Below are 18,374 nucleotides of genomic sequence, written 5' to 3'. Positions count from 1 at the left end.
CAAACAACAAAGATATCAAACATTATTATTATTATTATAGATCTTTTTACTTTCCTGTATAAAAATCAGATGTACAAACTCTGCTCTCTTTTAAAATCTCACTCCATGAGAGCAGAGCAAGTGTTTTGATAAAGAGAATTACATATTACAAAACAAAGGTGGCAAATAAGCTTAGGGAAGTTTTCAATGTTATAGTCAGTCATATTAATAATAGCAAAGTACTACGCAAACACTTGCTCACCATTGCTCTCTATTGGCTTTCTCAAACGCTGCTCAAAGATGGCTGCCTGAATAGCAGGGGTTTGTATTGTTCTAGAAACTGGAGAATTCCAGCAGATTTCGTACATCGAGTACAAGTGAGCGTTAAGGCAATTCTAGAACAGAAGCATGGGCAAAATAAAATATAGGTTAAAGATTTTGATACTAATGTTAATCTTTATACAGTTTAAAATTCTGTTTGCATAATTATGTACGTTTGTATAATATACATAATACTGTTCTGGTAAAGAAAGTAATTCTTACCTTGCTCTTGTCTTCATTCAAATGACAGTGTTCTAGATTTTTGTTCTGACCAAATGCGTTTTTAAGTAACACATTTTATACTGTGTTCACCCCTGTACTTGGTGTTATATACTAGTACTTTGACCAATCAAAATGCATCTTATCAGGCGTAAACAAGGTCTCAGATGTCAGAGTCAGAATGTTTAGTGATTGTACTGAAAGTCCATTTGCAAGAAGTCAGCTTGTTGTTTAAGACTCTTAGTCATTTTCAGTGCTTCAGTAGAGTATTTGAGCTTTCACTGACAGCTGATGTTTGTCTGTTGCCGAAAAAACCCACGAAGTGAGCTTGACCAAACCCTCACCTCAGATCAAGAGGAAGAAGAAGAGAGCGGTGTATGACTTCTCCCCTCAGAAATCATCAGACCACTGCAGTGATGACCAGGCTTCAGAGGTTAAAGGTGAGCCAGTCCCAGATAGTAAGCACTTGGTTGGTTCACCTAGTGAAGTACTCTTGGTTTAGTTGCATTTATTTACCTATGGCCCAAGCACTTTTTGCCGGAACAGGTCCGCCCAGTGTTTAATTTAAACAGATTTCATAGTAACTACTGTGGTGAAGAGCGTAAATTAGCATAAATTAATGTTAATTTGGCATAAATTACTGTGATTATGACAAGAAAAACAAGAAACGTTTATAATGTTAATTTTTGTTGTTTAAAAGTTTAGTTCTCTGATCTGATCTTGTCAGTGTCGTTTAATGTTATGAAATATGACACCGTGTTGATTATACTGTACTGAGAGCAGACTGAGAGCCAGCCATAATCAGGTTTATAAAATGCACTGTACGTCTAAATCACTCAAAACACAGACATCAAGAATCAGCGTATGCATCTCGATGATGGTGACAACTACCTTGTTGCAGTGCATTGCGGCATAAAGCATGTCACCATTGTTGACTTGTACACTGATTCTTGTTGTCTGTGTGTTTTGAGTGATTAAGTGATGATTTCTTTTTAAACCTGATAAATGCACCGCTGGGTCTCAATATGCAAAATCATGATTTACTCCACAGTTCAGTGTAAATCAAGGTAGATATGCAGATCTCTCTGATAGTGCATGTTGTTTAACAGGGAGGGAACTGGATCTAAGTTTCAGTGGGTTTTTTGGGGGTTTTTTCCCACTTGGTTTCCAGTGTGTGTGCTGGTTTGGGTCGAGGACCCAGGCATATAGTGGCCCGCACCATATGCCAGGTTATGGCCTGAAAGTGGCCTAGATAGAGTTTGCTATCAGGGGTGTTTCTCATGAAATCTGAACAAACAAATTCTGGTTAGGCTAGGCTTTACTGAATCACTGACAGTGAAATCTGATCATTAGAGGTAGACGTTGACCATCCACAGTGCTGAAGCATTCACTGACCGCTGATGTTTGACTGTTGCAGATCAGACTGATAGAGTGAGCTCTTCTGAGCAGCCCTCACCTCAGATCAAGAAGAAGAGAGTGGCCTAGGGGAAAGCAAATGGTACATTTCTTAAATCTTTGCAACTAGCAATTGTGAGAATTATATATATATATATATATATATATATATGCAATTTCCTGTTAGGATGAATGTAATGATTATTATAGCAGTTATTGTACTAATATCTTTTTTTTTTTTTTTTTGTTAAAAATATTGCTTCACATAGGTGAATCCATCCATTATAGGCCATGCAAATTCAGTTTGTAGTCAGTGTAGGCATGTCCGGTATCTCATTTCCAGGATGCTATTAATTGACAGGTTTTATCACAGTATACATTATTATCATGATATTCAGTTTAATAGAAAATTGAAAAGCAAAATCCATAATAAAACTGTTTTTAAAAGAGCTTAACCAACATCAGTGTTTACCTCACAGAAACAACTTTAATTATTTAAATAACAAACAGTACCTCAAACATCTGAGCACAAATAAATGGATGCAGGTGAAGACTGTGGCTGAATCCTCTGAGACTGTGGGCTGATGATCCAGCACTGCTGCATGGCACAAACAGACCAGACATTAATCCTTTGATTAAATATGCTACAAATGTATATACATTCCAGAAATATATAATTATTTTGTTCTACAACAGTCCTGCTGCGAGAAACGATGATGATGCTGAGCTGAAATTCCCTCTTTATTTGCAGCTTTCTTGCAGTGCAATAGTAATAATGAACTCTGAAAATAGGCAAATATACAGATAACATCTTCTTTAAATGAGCATTACTGACACATACTAACTTACTGTCTGTTTTCTGAACAAGCCAGACGCTCTGCTAATTTAACCAGGTGGACTTTTATAAGCAGCAAGTTCATTTGCACTGTGTGGCAGACAGCGTCCATCATCAGCTTACAGTCTAAATTATTCTTTCACACTGCATCTTTTCAAAATTATTATATTTGGTTTGTTATTATATGTGACACATTAAACTACGCTAACACAATCTAGTTTTAAACTGTTTAACATCCTGTCCTTCAACTGGTGAATTTTAATTAATGTTAAAGATGGAGATGAGCAGTAAACTTACCTTTATCTCCCTGAACTGCACTGAATGGTGGTCGTGAAACTGAGCGCGTTAGACGTGTTCCTGTGTTTCTCTGCCAGTTTTTGTCCTCGTGTCACACAGAGTGAATCTTCCACCAGAAGTCCCTCGTCTTTTTCCAAAATAATAATTCCAATCTTTGGATAAATTGTCAGTCGTCGTCCTTTCGCCATGCTTCTCCACGTGGGGATAGTGTGCATTAGTGTGCTCTCCTCCTTTACGCAGTTAATGTAATACCTGTACATGTCTAGGTCAGGGAACAGTCCAGGAATTTGATATTTGGCCGATAGTGGTGGCCTTGTATCATGATTCAGTGTGCTGTACAATACTGAACTCTTGGATCATGATTTATTCCTATTGGTCAAAGCAGATTTGATTCCTAATGTCATTACTCTTTTAATTTACTGATTGATTAGCTCTGATACACAGGTAACATCTTTGGGGAAAAGGTTTTTAAGGATATAATTGCATTTACAGTCAAGAACTATGTAATAAAGCTACATTTTGGTCTGGTTTTTATGGTTATACCATCCATTTTGTCTTGTCAGTTGTGAAGACCACCACGATAACCAAACGCCTGTGGAGTGATGAGGAGAGAAGGGCGGTCAGTAAGCATCTGAGTAGCTACATTGCGCAACGCAGAGTTCCAGGTAAAGCCGCTTGCATAAAGTGTCTTACTGAAGAAACCGCTCTCAGGGAGAGAACGTGGACGGACGTAAAAAACTGTGTGTACAACACCATCGTTACCCTCAAGCGGAAATCTGCGACCAGAATGCTTCAGTTTTGAAAGGATTCGTTTACTTCATTAACATTTTGTATAGTGAATGCACTCACCCTCCTGCCATCTAAGATGTTCATGCCTTTCTTTCTTCAGTTTTAAAGACATTGGTTTTTAAGATAAACTGAGGAAAGAAAGACATGCACTTCTTGGATAACAAGAGGCGGAGCACATCTGTCAACTTGTTCTGGAAGTAAACCAATCCTTTCAAACCCTGTGCCTTTCTATTCTCTCTCTTATTCTGTTTGTTCCTTAATTTCTGTTGTTCATGTCAGTCAGGGGCTGGTTTGGATAAGTGATGTTTAAGGAGGTTTATGAGTAAGAAAATGTTGTAAGGAAATATTTAAGTAGCCTGTTATTGAACGTCAGTTGAAAGATTATATTGCGGCCTGTTTTGGCATTTCTCCAGCAGCTTCTTGGTGATTTTATCAGAAAAATGCTTAGTGATTCAATAAAATTGAATGTGTTTGTAAAGATTATTTGAGTATTTATTCTGGTGCTGGTGTTTAGTTCAATAAGGACTGAGAGCTGTCCACATTAAAACAAACAACATATAATGTATTAATGTTATACTTCATATAATTCCGCCTGGAATGAACTCAGTGGCGCCCCCATCAGGAATGAACTCAACAGAAAATGTCCTCGCTCCGCAGGTTAAAAACTTTTTCCTTTTATTAGTGTTTTTAAAGAATCTAAGGTGATAACCCTAATCCTGGAGACACCTAGTGTTGAAATACAGTGAACATCTACTTGTAGCTGTGTCAGAAAGGGTGGTCCTCAGTTTATAGGTTAATTTACCCGGTCCTCACTACCACTGTCATACAAGATTGTGTGTGTGTGATTGTGTATAAGACTGTGTGTGTGTGAGAGAGAGAGAGAGAGAGAGAGAGAGAGAGAGAGAGAGAGAGAGAGAGAGAGAGAGAGAGAGATAACATACTTTTATTCCAAAAAACGTTAACACTTTTTCAACATCCTCAAACTTTAAACAGTATTCAAAACATTAAAAAGACAAAACCAACTCTCCATCACTGTCCACAATACACAGAAACTTTTCAACAGACCATTTATCCACAAAAGATTTAACATTATTTGTTAATTTATAAAATGCATACTCAATTTTTAGTCGAGCTTCTAACATTCCCAAAAAAACTTTAAAAACATCTTTTGATCCATTTTTCTGAATTTAGTTTTTCCTTGAAATCCATATAGCCAGTTTAGCCACTCCAAAAACAAAGTTCAACAAGACATGTTTTTGTTTTTTCTTGACAGAATATTTCGGCCCAAAAATGAACAAAGGAAATGAAAAACATTCTCCCCATTTCATGACCCAAAGTTCCAAAAGATCAAATAACACTTTCAGTCTATTACATCCACAGAACAAATGCATCAATGTTTCTGTCTGATTACAAAAAAACATTCTATTTCTTGATTGGGATTAAAATGTGCAACATGTTTATTAGTCGCTATAGCCCCGTGAATTATTCTCCAATGAAGATCCCCCGTCCGTTTATCTATTGGCATTTTATACAAAGATCTCCATCTTCCTTTTACAAAAATTTCCTGACTAAATAGACCATACCATTATGATTCCTTCATCCCCTTAAGATATTTACTATGAATTACTTTCACTGATATCATGTATGCTTCTTTCTTGCCCAACTCTTCAAAAGAAACAAAAGACACATCCACATGTGACAGAAAATCATTTTCTGAAAAAATCCAATCTTTCACAGTCTCCGAAATATCTAAAACCGGAAAAACATATTCACATCCATCTTCCCACTGATTAATCAGATCATTATCCTTAATAAAATCCCGTATTGAGTTTGGCAGGGATTCATACACTTCTACAACAATTCTTTTCATTAGTCTTTCTGATCTTATTTTCACCAATTGGCTCAGAACGGTAATAGAAGACTGCATAGCTTTTAGTAAATGGCCCAACTTTGTACAGCCGGCCTCTCTCAATGCCAAATGAATACTATCAGAATTTAAAGAATTTACACTCAAAAAATCATTATAAAAAAGTGGCTCCTCAAAGATCCACATTCCTGAAAAAAATTTAGGATCTCTTGACACTTTTAAAACTTGCCACGCCTGCAATACTGAATCATAAAAGTATGTTAGATCTGAAATATGTACCTTTTCAGGGTTCAGCAAAAAAAGTTGTTTATCATACCCCAACTTCCCTGCCTTCTGTAAAAGCAATTTCGCAGTTTCATGCCATCTCAAACTATTTCCATATAAAAATCTTTGTGCAGTTTTTAATCTAAAAGCTGCTATTCTAGAAGTCAACAAGACCTTGACCTCCCTCACAGAGAGGAATATAGAGTACAGCAGCTCTAATCCAATGATACCCTGACCAAAAAAAATCCAAAATTTCTTTCTGCACCTTTTCAATCAAACACTTAGGTGGATTTAAAACCGTAACTTTATGCCAAAGCATAGAAGCAACCAAATTGTTTGCTACTAAAACCCATCCATGATATGACATCTGAGGGATCAACCATTTCCATTTGGCAAATTTCACAGATACCTTCTCCATTATCCCTTCCCAAATTTTTTCTTGAACTTGTTCTGTGCCCAGAAAAACACCCAAAATTTTAATTCAATTTTTCCCCCACTTGGTAACTTAGGAATATTTTCCACTCTCCATTGACCTATTATTAAAGCTTCACTTTTATCCCAATTAACCTTTGATGAAGAGGCTTTTTCATACACATTTAAAGCTTTAACAGTTTCAAATACATCATTGTCATTTGTGATAAATATATTAATGTCGTCAGCATAAGCAGAAACAACTAAAGGTGATTCATTTACAGAAGATGATAAACTAAAACCAGCCAAATGCTTTCTTAAATAACATAGAAGAGGTTCAATACATAAAGAATAAAGTTGTCCAGAAATAGGACAGCCTTGTCTTATTCCCCTTCTTATCATTATAGGCCGACTAATGCCCCTCCTATCTTAACCATACAAGAAGCATTATTATAAACAAGACTCAGCCATTTTGTAAACTTCTCTCCAAAACCGAAAGCCTTAAGAACAGAAAACAAAAATTCATGATCTATTCCATCAAAGGCTTTCTCCTGATCTAATGATAAAATTCCAACCCTCTGATTATAAACTTTACATACATCCATCACATCTCTCATTAAAAACAAGTTATCTGTTATAGTCCAATCCGGGATACAATAAGTTTGGTCCATGTGTACAATTAAACCTATAAAAGGTTTTAACCTATTAGACAAGACTCTTGAAAGCACTTTATAATCTGTACATAACAGAGCAACAGGTCTCCAATTCTTTATTTCGGTTAAATCTCCTTTTTTAGGCAACAATGTCAAAATAGCTTTTCTGCATGAGGAAGGTAGTGCATTTTCTTCATAAGAGCTCTTTAAAACCTCATACAATTCAGGTCCGATGTATTCCCAAAAATGTTTATAAAAGTCAATAGACAATCCATCTATTCCCGGGCCACATCCAGAAACCAACTGATTAACAGCAAGAGTAAGTTCTTCATAACTCAATTCTGTATCCAGTTCAACTTGTTCTGTAGTAGTAAGTTGAGGGAGATCTTCTAAAAGTTCCAGAACGCACTGCTCATTGCATTGGTCTTTTTTATATAGCTTGGTATAAAAGTCTATGGCACAACTTCTCATCTTCTCACCATCTGTTGTTAAAGATCCATCTGGACATTTAAGATATGTCATATACTCGCTGACTTTTTTTCCAAATTGAAGAAGAAAGTACTTGAAGCATCCATATCTTTTAGTTGCATATATCGTGACCTCACAAGAGCTCCTTTCACTCTTTCCTGTAACAGGGAGCTTAACTCCAGTCTTTTTGTGTGCAGCTCTTCATTATTGTGCCCAGTCTCTTCATCATTTAAAAACTTGTTTTCAATTCTTGTTATTTCCACTTCAACCACTTCTATAGCTTGTTTTAACAAAACTGATGAAAAAGAGGTATATTGTTGGCAAAAAACTCTTAATTTGAGCTTTCCCAATCTCCCACCACTGATTTAAAGATTTAAAAGCACTCTTTCTTTCTTTCTTTTCATTTATCCCAAAAAATCTTAAAACCTTCACAAAAAAAATCATCTTTAAGTAACTTATTATTAAAATGCCACTGAGATCTATTAACTTCTTGCTTTAACAAAAAAGTCACAGTAACAAGATGATGATCTGTAAAGCCCACTGGTCTAATAGAGCTATCAATTAGTTTATGTTTAAGCCCTTGTGACACATAAAATCTGTCAAGCCTAGCTGCACTCACCTTCCCATTTACTACCTTCACCCATGAATACTGCTTATCTTTAGGAAATTTAATTCTCCATGCATCTTCTAAATCAAACTGAAACAATAATTTTTTTAAGCTTTTGCTAGATTGTAAATGAGGCTCTTCACTAAGTCTATCATTATTAAAATCGACAGTGCAATTCCAATCTCCACCTAAAATCAAGTCACAAACACGTTGCTCTAAACTTTGATACTTTTAAAAAAATTCCACTCTTTCAGTCCCAATATTAGGTGAATAAACATTAATAAACAAATAACTTAAACCTTCTATTTCAGCTTTAACCATTAAACCTCGACCATTAACAATTGTAAGACAATTCAAAATATTTGCTTTTAAACTTTTAGCGAAAAGCACAGCCACACCTCCACTAACATTACTCCCATGACATAAAAATACTTGACCTCCCCAATTTATACCCCATTCAACTTCATCTTAATGCGCTGCCTGACTCGAGAAACCCATTCTCAAAGATTTATTATTTGGGTAGCAAACATATTCTGAATGCTTTCGGCAGAATTTAAATGAGCTATTTTAATCTAGATTAATTTCAAAATTAATCTAGATTAAAAAAATTAATTTATGCCCACCTATAAAACAATCGGAATGTTTAATTAAATAACTTATTACTCTTAAATTATTTACCTTAACAATATAAAAGCTAAAACTATAACCTACACACACACCACTTACAGATAGCACACAATATAATCTATCAGTGCACATGAGCAGTACAATATGTATTGGATATTAATAATAATTTGAATGAACAGACAGCTGCAGTCCTTCAGTAGTCTGTTGAGTACTGAAATTAGCATGTAAGCTAACAAATCACTCATGTTCTCATTCACAATAGCGACACTGGGTTTCCCATACACTGATTTATTTGTAGTAATGTGGGAGTTTTCACATGAACATATCTTTAAAGGCAGCCAGTTATCTACAGAAAGAAAACTTGTTTCTTTTCTCAAATTAGTCCATCAAATAAACGTGTCGTGTTTTGTAACCAAAGTCTTCATTTCTTACCCACAACACATCAAGATTTGATCAAGTCAAAATCTCATAACCTGACACAAATCTGATCTGTCGTTACTGGCAAATGGCATTGTGTAGTCTGAACAGGGCTTTAGGGAGTCTGCATTGGTCGGTCACTGTCATTGCCTTATGGCGAGTTCACACTGCATGAGTTTAGCCAGACTTTCATTCGCCAACAAGTTTTTGGAAATTGCAGACAAAAGCCTAAAATCGGAGGTAAATCAGTGTTTGTTTACGCAATTAGACAATGTGAATGATCAAAAACAACAATGTAAGGGTGTAGAACAGTGTTCCCTGCATCTCCCCAAACATTTTCTCCTCCCTAATTGTTCTAAATCTGTTCAGAGCCGACCATTTGATTGGTAAATTAATAAACTATTTGCAAGGGCACTCAAAAATATATATATATTTTTAGTTGTTCAAACTACTTAATTAAAATGAGCTGAAATAACACGATTCTTGAAATATCATTGGGACAATTTTTTTTTAATGTTCAATCCACATAAATTTGTGTTGTGACAACATGAATGAATTGTGTGGAACCCTGCAGTTTTACAGTGTATGCAATGCAAAGTTGAAGCACATTGTTAGATTTTGCTGTATTTGGCCAAACCTTTCTTGGGTGACTCGCTAATGCATAGATCACTCTAATACATCAAATAAGTAAGCTGACCAAAGTTCTTATGGGGAGAAGGCTTTATTATAGACAAGGAATAGTGCAGTTCCTCAGCAGTGATGTTAAGACGTCGGTCTTCAAGTAACTTAATCCAAAGTACTGCCTATGAGACACTACTTTGTAACTTTGTAGGTCATTTGGTTCACACCTTTTCAGATGCAGATACTTGTTTTCATAAGAAAACAAGCCACAAAATCTATCAACATATAGAGTTATTTTGCATTCTTGTAGCCCAGTAGCAACTCTCACAACCTGGTACTGGGCTGTGATCCCTGATCTACACTACAACACAGTTGTCAAAATCTTCACCCCTCTTCAGCTATTGAGTTTACATCTTCAGGTGTTCAAAGGGTTTCATTATCAGTAACTCGATATGTTTTCAAGAGTTCACACTTGTTTGGCATGCTGTCCCGGGAGAGAGCCCTAAGCTCATAATTCAATTCAATTCAAGTCACCTTTATTTGTATAGCGCTTTTACAATGTAGATTGTGTCAAAGCAGCTTCACATAAAAGGTCATAGTAAATTGGAACAGTGTAGTTCAGTTTTCAGTGTTTAAGTTCAGTTCAATTTAGCTCAGTTTAGTGTGGTTTAAAAGATCATAAGATCCTCGAGCCCTGGGCTCCCTCCCGTAAACAGGGTGAGAGGGGAATTTGAGCTCAGGTATATCTTGATGAACTCTCCTGACTTGTTTCTGTTCTAATTACAATTATAGGAATGGCTAAAGGAGATATATGGCTTACTAAGAGCTCAATGGTGCCAATTTAGAATGTTCAGTTTACTTAGGTCGTGTGTTTTTGGACTGTTGGAGGAAACATGGAAATCTTGGGAAAACAAAAATAGTTTATATATAAACTTTACGTGAATGAACAGCCAAATTACATGAAAAAGCTGCCGTTTTGAATATACCCGTGTTTGTGTGGACAAGGACTCATTTTTGAGGACTCTGCTCTCCATTGTGAATCTTCATGTGAGTGCTGAGGCTTCTTTTATGGTTAAAGCCCTTTCCACACTCACTGCATCTAAAACGCTCTCCTGAGTGAGTCCTCATGTGTTGCCTAATGTAGTCTTTGCGTGTGAGACTCTTTCCACACTGATCACATGTGAACACTATGGTTCCAGTGTGACCATCCATGTGGTTCTTAAGGTTAGTTTTGGTTGTGAAGCTCTTTCCACACTGAGCACATACAAACGGCTTCTGTCCGGTGTGACTTATCATGTGGTGTTTGAGTGTGTTTTTATATGTGAAACTTTTACCACACTGTGTGCATGTGTAAGGTTTCTCTCCAGTGTGAATCCTCATGTGGATCTCAAGGCCTTGTTTTTTACCAAAACTCTTTCCACACTGTTCACAGGTGTAAGGTTTCTCCCTAGTGTGAACTCTCATGTGAACATTCAGGTTCTGCTTTAGACTGAAACTCTTTCTACAATGTTTACAGCTAAAAGGCTTCTCTCCAGTGTGAATTCTCATGTGCAGTGAAAGGCTTCTTGGATTATAGAAGCTTTTTTCACACTGTTGGCATGTGTATGGCCTTTCTCCAGTGTGAATTTTCATGTGCTCTGCAAAGTTTCCTGAATGACAGAAGCTTTTTCCACACTGTTGGCATGTAAACGGCCTCTCTCCTGTGTGAATTCTCATGTGGGCTTTAAAGCTGTGTTTTCGACTAAAACTCTTTCCACACTGTTTGCAGGTGTAAGGTTTCTCCCTAGTGTGAACTCTCATGTGAACATTAAGGTTTGGCTTTTTTCTAAAACTCTTTCCACACTGTTTACAGCTGAAAGGCTTCTCTCCGGTGTGAATTCTCATGTGGGTTTTAAAGTCTTGTATTTGACCAAAACTCTTTCCACACTGTTCGCAGCTGTAACGTTGCTCCCTAGTGTGAATTCTCATGTGGACTTTAAAGGTGCCATTTTGCTTAAAACTCTTTCCACACTGAGTGCAAGAGTAAGGCTTCTCTCCAGTATGAATTCTCATGTGCTCTGCCAAGTTTCCAGCATGATAGAAGCTTTTTCCACACTGTTGGCACATGTATGGCCTCTCCCCAGTGTGAATTCTCATGTGCACGGTTAAGTGTCCTGTACTACTGAAGCTTTTTCCACACTGTTTGCAAGTGCAAGGTTTCTTCCTAGTGTGAACTTTCATGTGAACATCAAGGTTTGACTTTTGACTGAAACTCTTTCTACACTGTTTACAGCTAAAATTACACCCAGATTTGGATTTCCGAGGTCTTCCGTGTGATGAAGTCTTTTTAGTCAGTGTAGGTTTTTCATCAGTCATTATTTTTTGGGGTTTCTGCTGTTTCTCTTCTATTTCATTCTGTTGATGAGTCTCTTCTTTCAGCACCATCAGGTCTAAAAAAAAAAAAAAAAAGTTAACTTTAGTATGAAGGCTCAAAGTGACAAGCAAGAAATGGATGTTTTTACCCAAATATTAAAATGACCATTTACCAATACCATTTACTCTCCGTCATGTGGTTTTAAACATTTCCTTTATTGTGGAACACAGTAAGCCAAGTCTTTTTTATTGTGCAAAACTGGAATATCACATAAAAGATGTGCAAATAAAGCAGCGTTTCCATCCAATGAATCAAAGAGAACAAAATCGTCACTTCCTGATTAGACGAAGCTACATGAATCTTTTCTTTGTTTAAAGAGCCCATATTATGGGTTTTTGAAAATGCCCTTCCATGTAGTGTGTAACACAGCTCTAAGTGAAGTGAAATATCCAGCTAAGGCTTAAATCTGTAAGTGTACAGTGTTTAAAACTATTGATTCATCTATAAAAGAGTCGACTCATAGTGCTTCAAACGAGTCGCCTTGATAACGAGTCATTAGGTGTTTCGCGATGACGCAGCCACGAAACACAAGCCTCGCCAGTAGTTACGCGCGCAAACCAGGGAGATTTGAAACCTGCGGCCCCGCCCACTAACACAGAAAAAACACTAGACACACACACACAGACGCCGCCGGTCCAATGAAGTCACGCTGTGCTCAGATGGATAATATTGACAGTCTCTACCCAAAGATGAGTTGTTAACCTGGTACAGTACACGCGGTTACTCTTTATATTCTCTTATCACATGTAAGCCACGTTAAAAACGTGACGCGTGCCGCTTTGTTTACGGGTTTAACGTTAAAGGCTTTTGTGAGCTCGCGTTCCACTGCCGTTTGTCGTTGCTATGGCGATCGATCGTAAGCTAGGAGACAGGAGACTCGTGTCACGTTCCCTAGTTCTTCTGAGGAGCGTTGTGTGTGTGTGTGTGTGTGTGTGTGTGTGAGAGAGAGAGAGAGAGACTCGCGTCGCTTTCCCTAGTTCTTCTGAGGAGCGTTGTGTGTGTGTGTGTGAGAGAGAGAGAGAGAGACTCGCGTCGCTTTCCCTAGTTTTTCTGAGGAGCGTTGTGTGTGTGTGTGTGTGTGTGAGAGAGAGAGAGAGAGAGAGAGAGAGAGAGAGACTCGCGTCGCTTTCCCTAGTTCTTCTGAGGAGCGTTGTGTGTGTGTGGAGAGAGAGAGAGGGAGAGGGAGAGAGAGAGACTCGCGTCGATCTCCCCAGTTCTTCTGAGGAGGGTTGTGTGTGTGTGTGAAAAAAGCCTTACACTATGAAGCGCGTGTGCACTGTGACTACTTTTATATAGTTGATTACCAGCTGGGCATTTCACTCTGTCTCGTGCTGAAGCCTGTCACTGTCGACCAATCGCAGCAGGCTGTCATCGGTCCCATCAGCGCAGATTAGCTTCGCGCTGAGGAGGGGGTTGGGAACAAATGAATCGCTGAACGATTCATATGGGAGTCGTTGGGATAATTAGGTAAAAATAAATGCAGATTATAAGACCATCAAAGTGTTTTATGACCTTGCATGCATATTAGACTGTTGTTGGAGACCCTTACAACCTAAATATGACCCTATTTCATGTATAATATAGGCTCTTTAATAAATGACTTTCACCTCAGAGGACAATGCCAACACACAAGGAACACGTGGTGACGTTTGAAGCCCTGAGACTCAGAGAACAGACACTCTGGAGGCAATTAATAATATAATAACATTAATACTGAAACGGTTCAGACCTTTTAGAATGACCAAAACAACATTTCAGATGTTTTACAGTGTGCTCAGCCTGCTGGTTTGTGCATTCACACACATTTTCATCATCATATGATCTCTTATAACAAACCTTTTTTAACACACATACTGGAATTTGTTCAGTAAAAGTGCTTGCGTAGTTTACGTAAGTTTATCTTCTCTTATCGAATAAAAAGTTTGTCCTTTTCAGTTATGCGCATGTTTTTATGCCTATATTTCAAAAGTTATGTGCATCATGACGTTTCCATCAACCAATTTTTTATGCTCATAGCCTATCCAAAATGCATATAAAAATAGGTGGCTGGAAATGAAAGGCTAAGCGAGAAAAACTGCTTCATCTTTAAAAAAAAGGGGAGGAGACCGACCGAAACTCAGAGCTTAGAGAATAAAACCTGCTACTGACCAGGTTAGTTTCACAGAGTAAGTGACCACGGTGACTGACTCCGAGTTAAAGTTACCTCTCTTTCAGAAACAGGCTACTTAAACAAGTGTCTTCATGACTACACATACAAAGAAAAATAATACAATTAGAAATTATGACTTTGCAACATCAAGCAGCTTTAGGCATGGGCCAATATAAGATCCTGACAGTATGATAACCTTGCATAAAAATATCATGGTTTCACAGTACCATGCTCTAAAATATATTCTTTTAAATGTCTGGGTAAAAAACAAACACCCCCCCCCCCCCCTAAACACAATATATTTTCATTTGAGAAATTTTTTAAGTATGTTGGAGAAGTAAACATGTCAGGCTGAATAATTCAAATGCATCATTGACTTCTGCTGTCTTCATTTGTTTCAAAAACAGATTTCTTTACAATTTAAAATGGCATCTTTGGAGATCTTTTCTGCTGGAGATACTGTTGTCCTGAAAAATGTAAAACAAAATGTAAAAAAAACCTTACATATACCGTAGGAACGGTACAGCAGAAAATATTGGCGGTTTTAAAACCGAGTTTTTTTTCAAACCGCGGGATACCTTGAAAACGGTTATCGTCCCACGCCTAAGCAGCATAACACTGTTTTTAGGATCTAAAAACTCATTCCTTGAAAAAAGTCTCAAGCAAAAAGATTCCAATGGCGGCGCCTGCTGGTACGTGAAGAATATGGTGAATACTGATGAACTTTACACTCAAATGTTTGCATATCATCAGCATGCTGTAATCTATTTCTTAAGCAGCAAAAGTCATTTTTAGACTAGTTTGTTGGCCAGTTGTAGTTATTGTTCCACTATAATTTGTTAGTTTTGTCTCACGTCGTCCCACAGCAACATCATATAGTTTAGAATACTGTACAATGTTTTATAACAATTAATTATTTTTGTGTCCATTTCATTCAGCATTTTTAATATTGGGGACATTCACGCTTTCTGACATACTGTAAACCAGGGTTTCTGCAGGTTTCACCAAGATAAATGTAAGACTTTTAAAGACATTTTTAAGACCATTATACTGAAATGTTAGACTCATAAAGGGCTAAAGGCTAAGGAATTTTCAAATGGCCCAGATGGAAAGATTTTTAATTGCCCTATCAAAAAATTATATAATTTAATACATTTAATAACACAATAATAAATGACTTAAAAAAAAAAAAAAAAAAATATATATATATATATATATATATATATATATATATATATATATATATATATATATATATATATATATATATATATATATATAGATATTTTTTTTTTTTTTTTTTTTTTTTTTTTTTTAATTAATTTATTGTTTTTAGATATTTCTTAGGCAAAAGATAAAAGATCTTAAATATTGTGTAAAAATAAGCAAGCTCTACTTGTATCCCCACCACTTTTTTTCCAACTAAACTTCTTTTAAAAAATAATAAAAATGAACAAATGCTTTAAAAGTTTTAAATATATATAAACTAAATCTATACACAACATCTGTCCAGGGGTCAATGTCCTCAGCAGTAAATACATGAAGCATGTTGAAACAAATGTATTGTAAGGAAAATAATTAAACCATTAATGATAAATAGAGTTAAAATGACCTTTGGAATAAAAAGTTGAAAGTTTATTGAGATGGATTGTTGGTGATTGTATGGGTTTTGGCCAGATTGGGTAGCAAAACATAAACAAAGGAAAATAAAGACTTGTTAAAATAAGATTTAAGACCTACAACACAATATTTCAGTAAATTTAGACTTTTAAGGCCTAAAATTTGATTTTGGAATTGAAGACATTTTAAGACCCCACAGAAACCCTGTTTAAACACAATAGCCCTGGTAAATTAGTTATTATAATAATGATGTAATTCTAACACAGATTCTATCTGTGAGAACTAGTAACAACTACTAAAAACAAGTTTAAACATAAAGAAGTTGATGAAAAAAAGGGAATTGTGATCAACGAGACATATGCAAATGGAAAGTACTAAGCCAACACTATCACTGTAATAGCAGATATCTTCTATGAGAATACTGTAGATCAAATATCGTCAGCTCAGTCAAACTTTTTTAATTTATTGTTTTTGTTTATTTTATATAGCGCCAGTGCTCAAGGATGCTTTACAAACAGTAGGAGAACAAGAAAAGCAATAACCTTAAGAAGGTAGAGAAAATGGGAGACTAATAATACATAAAATGTATTATTAAAAAGACACGAGGACAAGTAATGAAAGAAACTCATTCCTGTCTTTCAACGGCTGTTTCCATCCACCTATTTTGCATATGCGCATAAAAAAACAGTTGATGGAAACGTCATGCTGCGCATAAATTTTGAAAATGCACATAAAAAACGGATGCGCATAACTGAGTAGGATAAACTTTTTATTAGATAAGAAAAGATGTGCATGAATCACGATGGAAACACTTTTACCGAACAAATTTCAGTATGCGCATTAAAAAAGGTCATGTGATTTTGTTATTAGAGATCATGTGATTGATAAAAATGTGTGTAAAATGGACAAATCAGCAGGCTGAGCACACTGTAGGAACCATCTGAACTGTTGTTTTGGTCATTCTAAAACACCTTACCGTTTAAGGTATTAGTGTTAATTATTATTATATGACCTCCATAATCAAGAGCGTCTGTGCTCCGCATCTGACACCTTCAAACGCTGACCCGCGCTTACACTGCGGTCAGGATTGCCTTCTGAGGGCGCAAGTGAAGAAAAAATTGAGGCAAGCTTCTCTTATTGCAAGCAAATTTCATTTTTACTGTTGATATTTGGTGCCAGTTAATCAGGAAGTGACTACTTTGTTTGCTTTGACTCTTTGAATGGAAATGCCTGCTTTAATTTGCAACAGTCTTTATATGTGATAATCCAGTTTTGCGCATAAAGTTCATTTGCCTTTTGGATGGAAACATAGCTCCTGAGTGTTTTGTGCATTTTAGGAGAACTGGCAGCACACTCAGGGCTGCAAGATGGATTTAATTTAGTATCCTTCTTATTAAAATATTCTGAATGAGGATCAAATGACTGAGTTGGTCTTTGAGAATGAAAAATTCAACCTGTTTGTTCCTGCAGATCTTCCTGTTTGACTCTGAATGTTTCTTCACTGTTTGTTCCTGCAGATCTTCCTGTTTGACTGTGGAATGTTTCTTTCTTCAATCTTCAGGGTCTTCACTCTCGCACTTTAATAAACGCATCTTATAACAGTGTGGAGATCATGTCGCTTTCAGCAGGATTTTTCTCTGTGTTTGGACCCTTTAATCCTGTTTAAAATGAACAAAACAATGAACAGTAGCAAAATAACTTCTCTTCAACACTTGCTTCAACAGTTTCTTTATATGAGAGTAATTGACAAAAAGAAATCAGGTAAGTCTGAGTAAGAAACAATAGCCACAAATGAGCTGATTAAAACTAGTACTCCATTTCTTATATATAGTGAGTGTTTACTTATGCTGTTTAATATAGACATTATGCTATTTAATAAATTGAACCTTCATTAAAAACACTTATTACACCATCTCTGTAACTTTAGGTATGTTGGTTTCTTTATTGTTTGTTTGTTTTATTTACTTTATTGTCTGCTTAACGAAATGTTGTAGCTCTTTTTTTGCACAAGACAAATTCCCTCTCTGGGGACAAAAAGTTTATCCTATCTTTACTCAAACAATACCCTCATCACTGTGAGTAAAAGAGTACTTTGTTGTTTAAAAAGGGTTAAAATAATATTGTCAACAGCAGGTACATTTTTACCACGGAATGAAAAAACATGAAACTTTAATCAATCGCTTTATAAGTGTGAAATCACTTCAAAACAAACCTTTCTCCAGTTGATCACAACGGGAGCGGCGCAGGCTTATGACGTCACACACGCCACGTCCAAAATAAAAGTCTTTTTTTTTACCTTTTTTGCCACTCTTCTTCCCTTCTTGTGTTTTTTTTTGGCGGTTTGGCACTAGCTTTTGGAGCATTACCGCTACCATCTGGATGGAGTGTGATCAGGAGTTAACTAACCATGTATTTCTTATAA

General features: G+C 36.3%; 1 protein-coding gene across 1 annotated transcript; it reads right to left on the bottom strand.

Moving 5' to 3' along the window:
• Window positions 1–9,735: 9,735 nt before the first annotated feature.
• Window positions 9,736–17,446, bottom strand: LOC130222177 (gastrula zinc finger protein XlCGF57.1-like; the record flags this gene model as incomplete). Its single annotated transcript, XM_056454804.1, has 2 exons — window positions 9,736–12,199; window positions 17,407–17,446. Coding segments are annotated over 2 exons (1,461 nt in total), but the record flags the coding sequence as incomplete, so codon positions are not given.
• Window positions 17,447–18,374: the final 928 nt, after the last annotated feature.

The sequence above is a fragment of the Danio aesculapii genome, chromosome 4 (assembly GCF_903798145.1).
Source record: "Danio aesculapii chromosome 4, fDanAes4.1, whole genome shotgun sequence".
In the NCBI taxonomy this organism is placed as follows: domain Eukaryota; kingdom Metazoa; phylum Chordata; class Actinopteri; order Cypriniformes; family Danionidae; genus Danio; species Danio aesculapii.
Note: the sequence above shows the minus strand (reverse complement) of the source record. Positions and strands in the feature narration are given on the sequence as shown.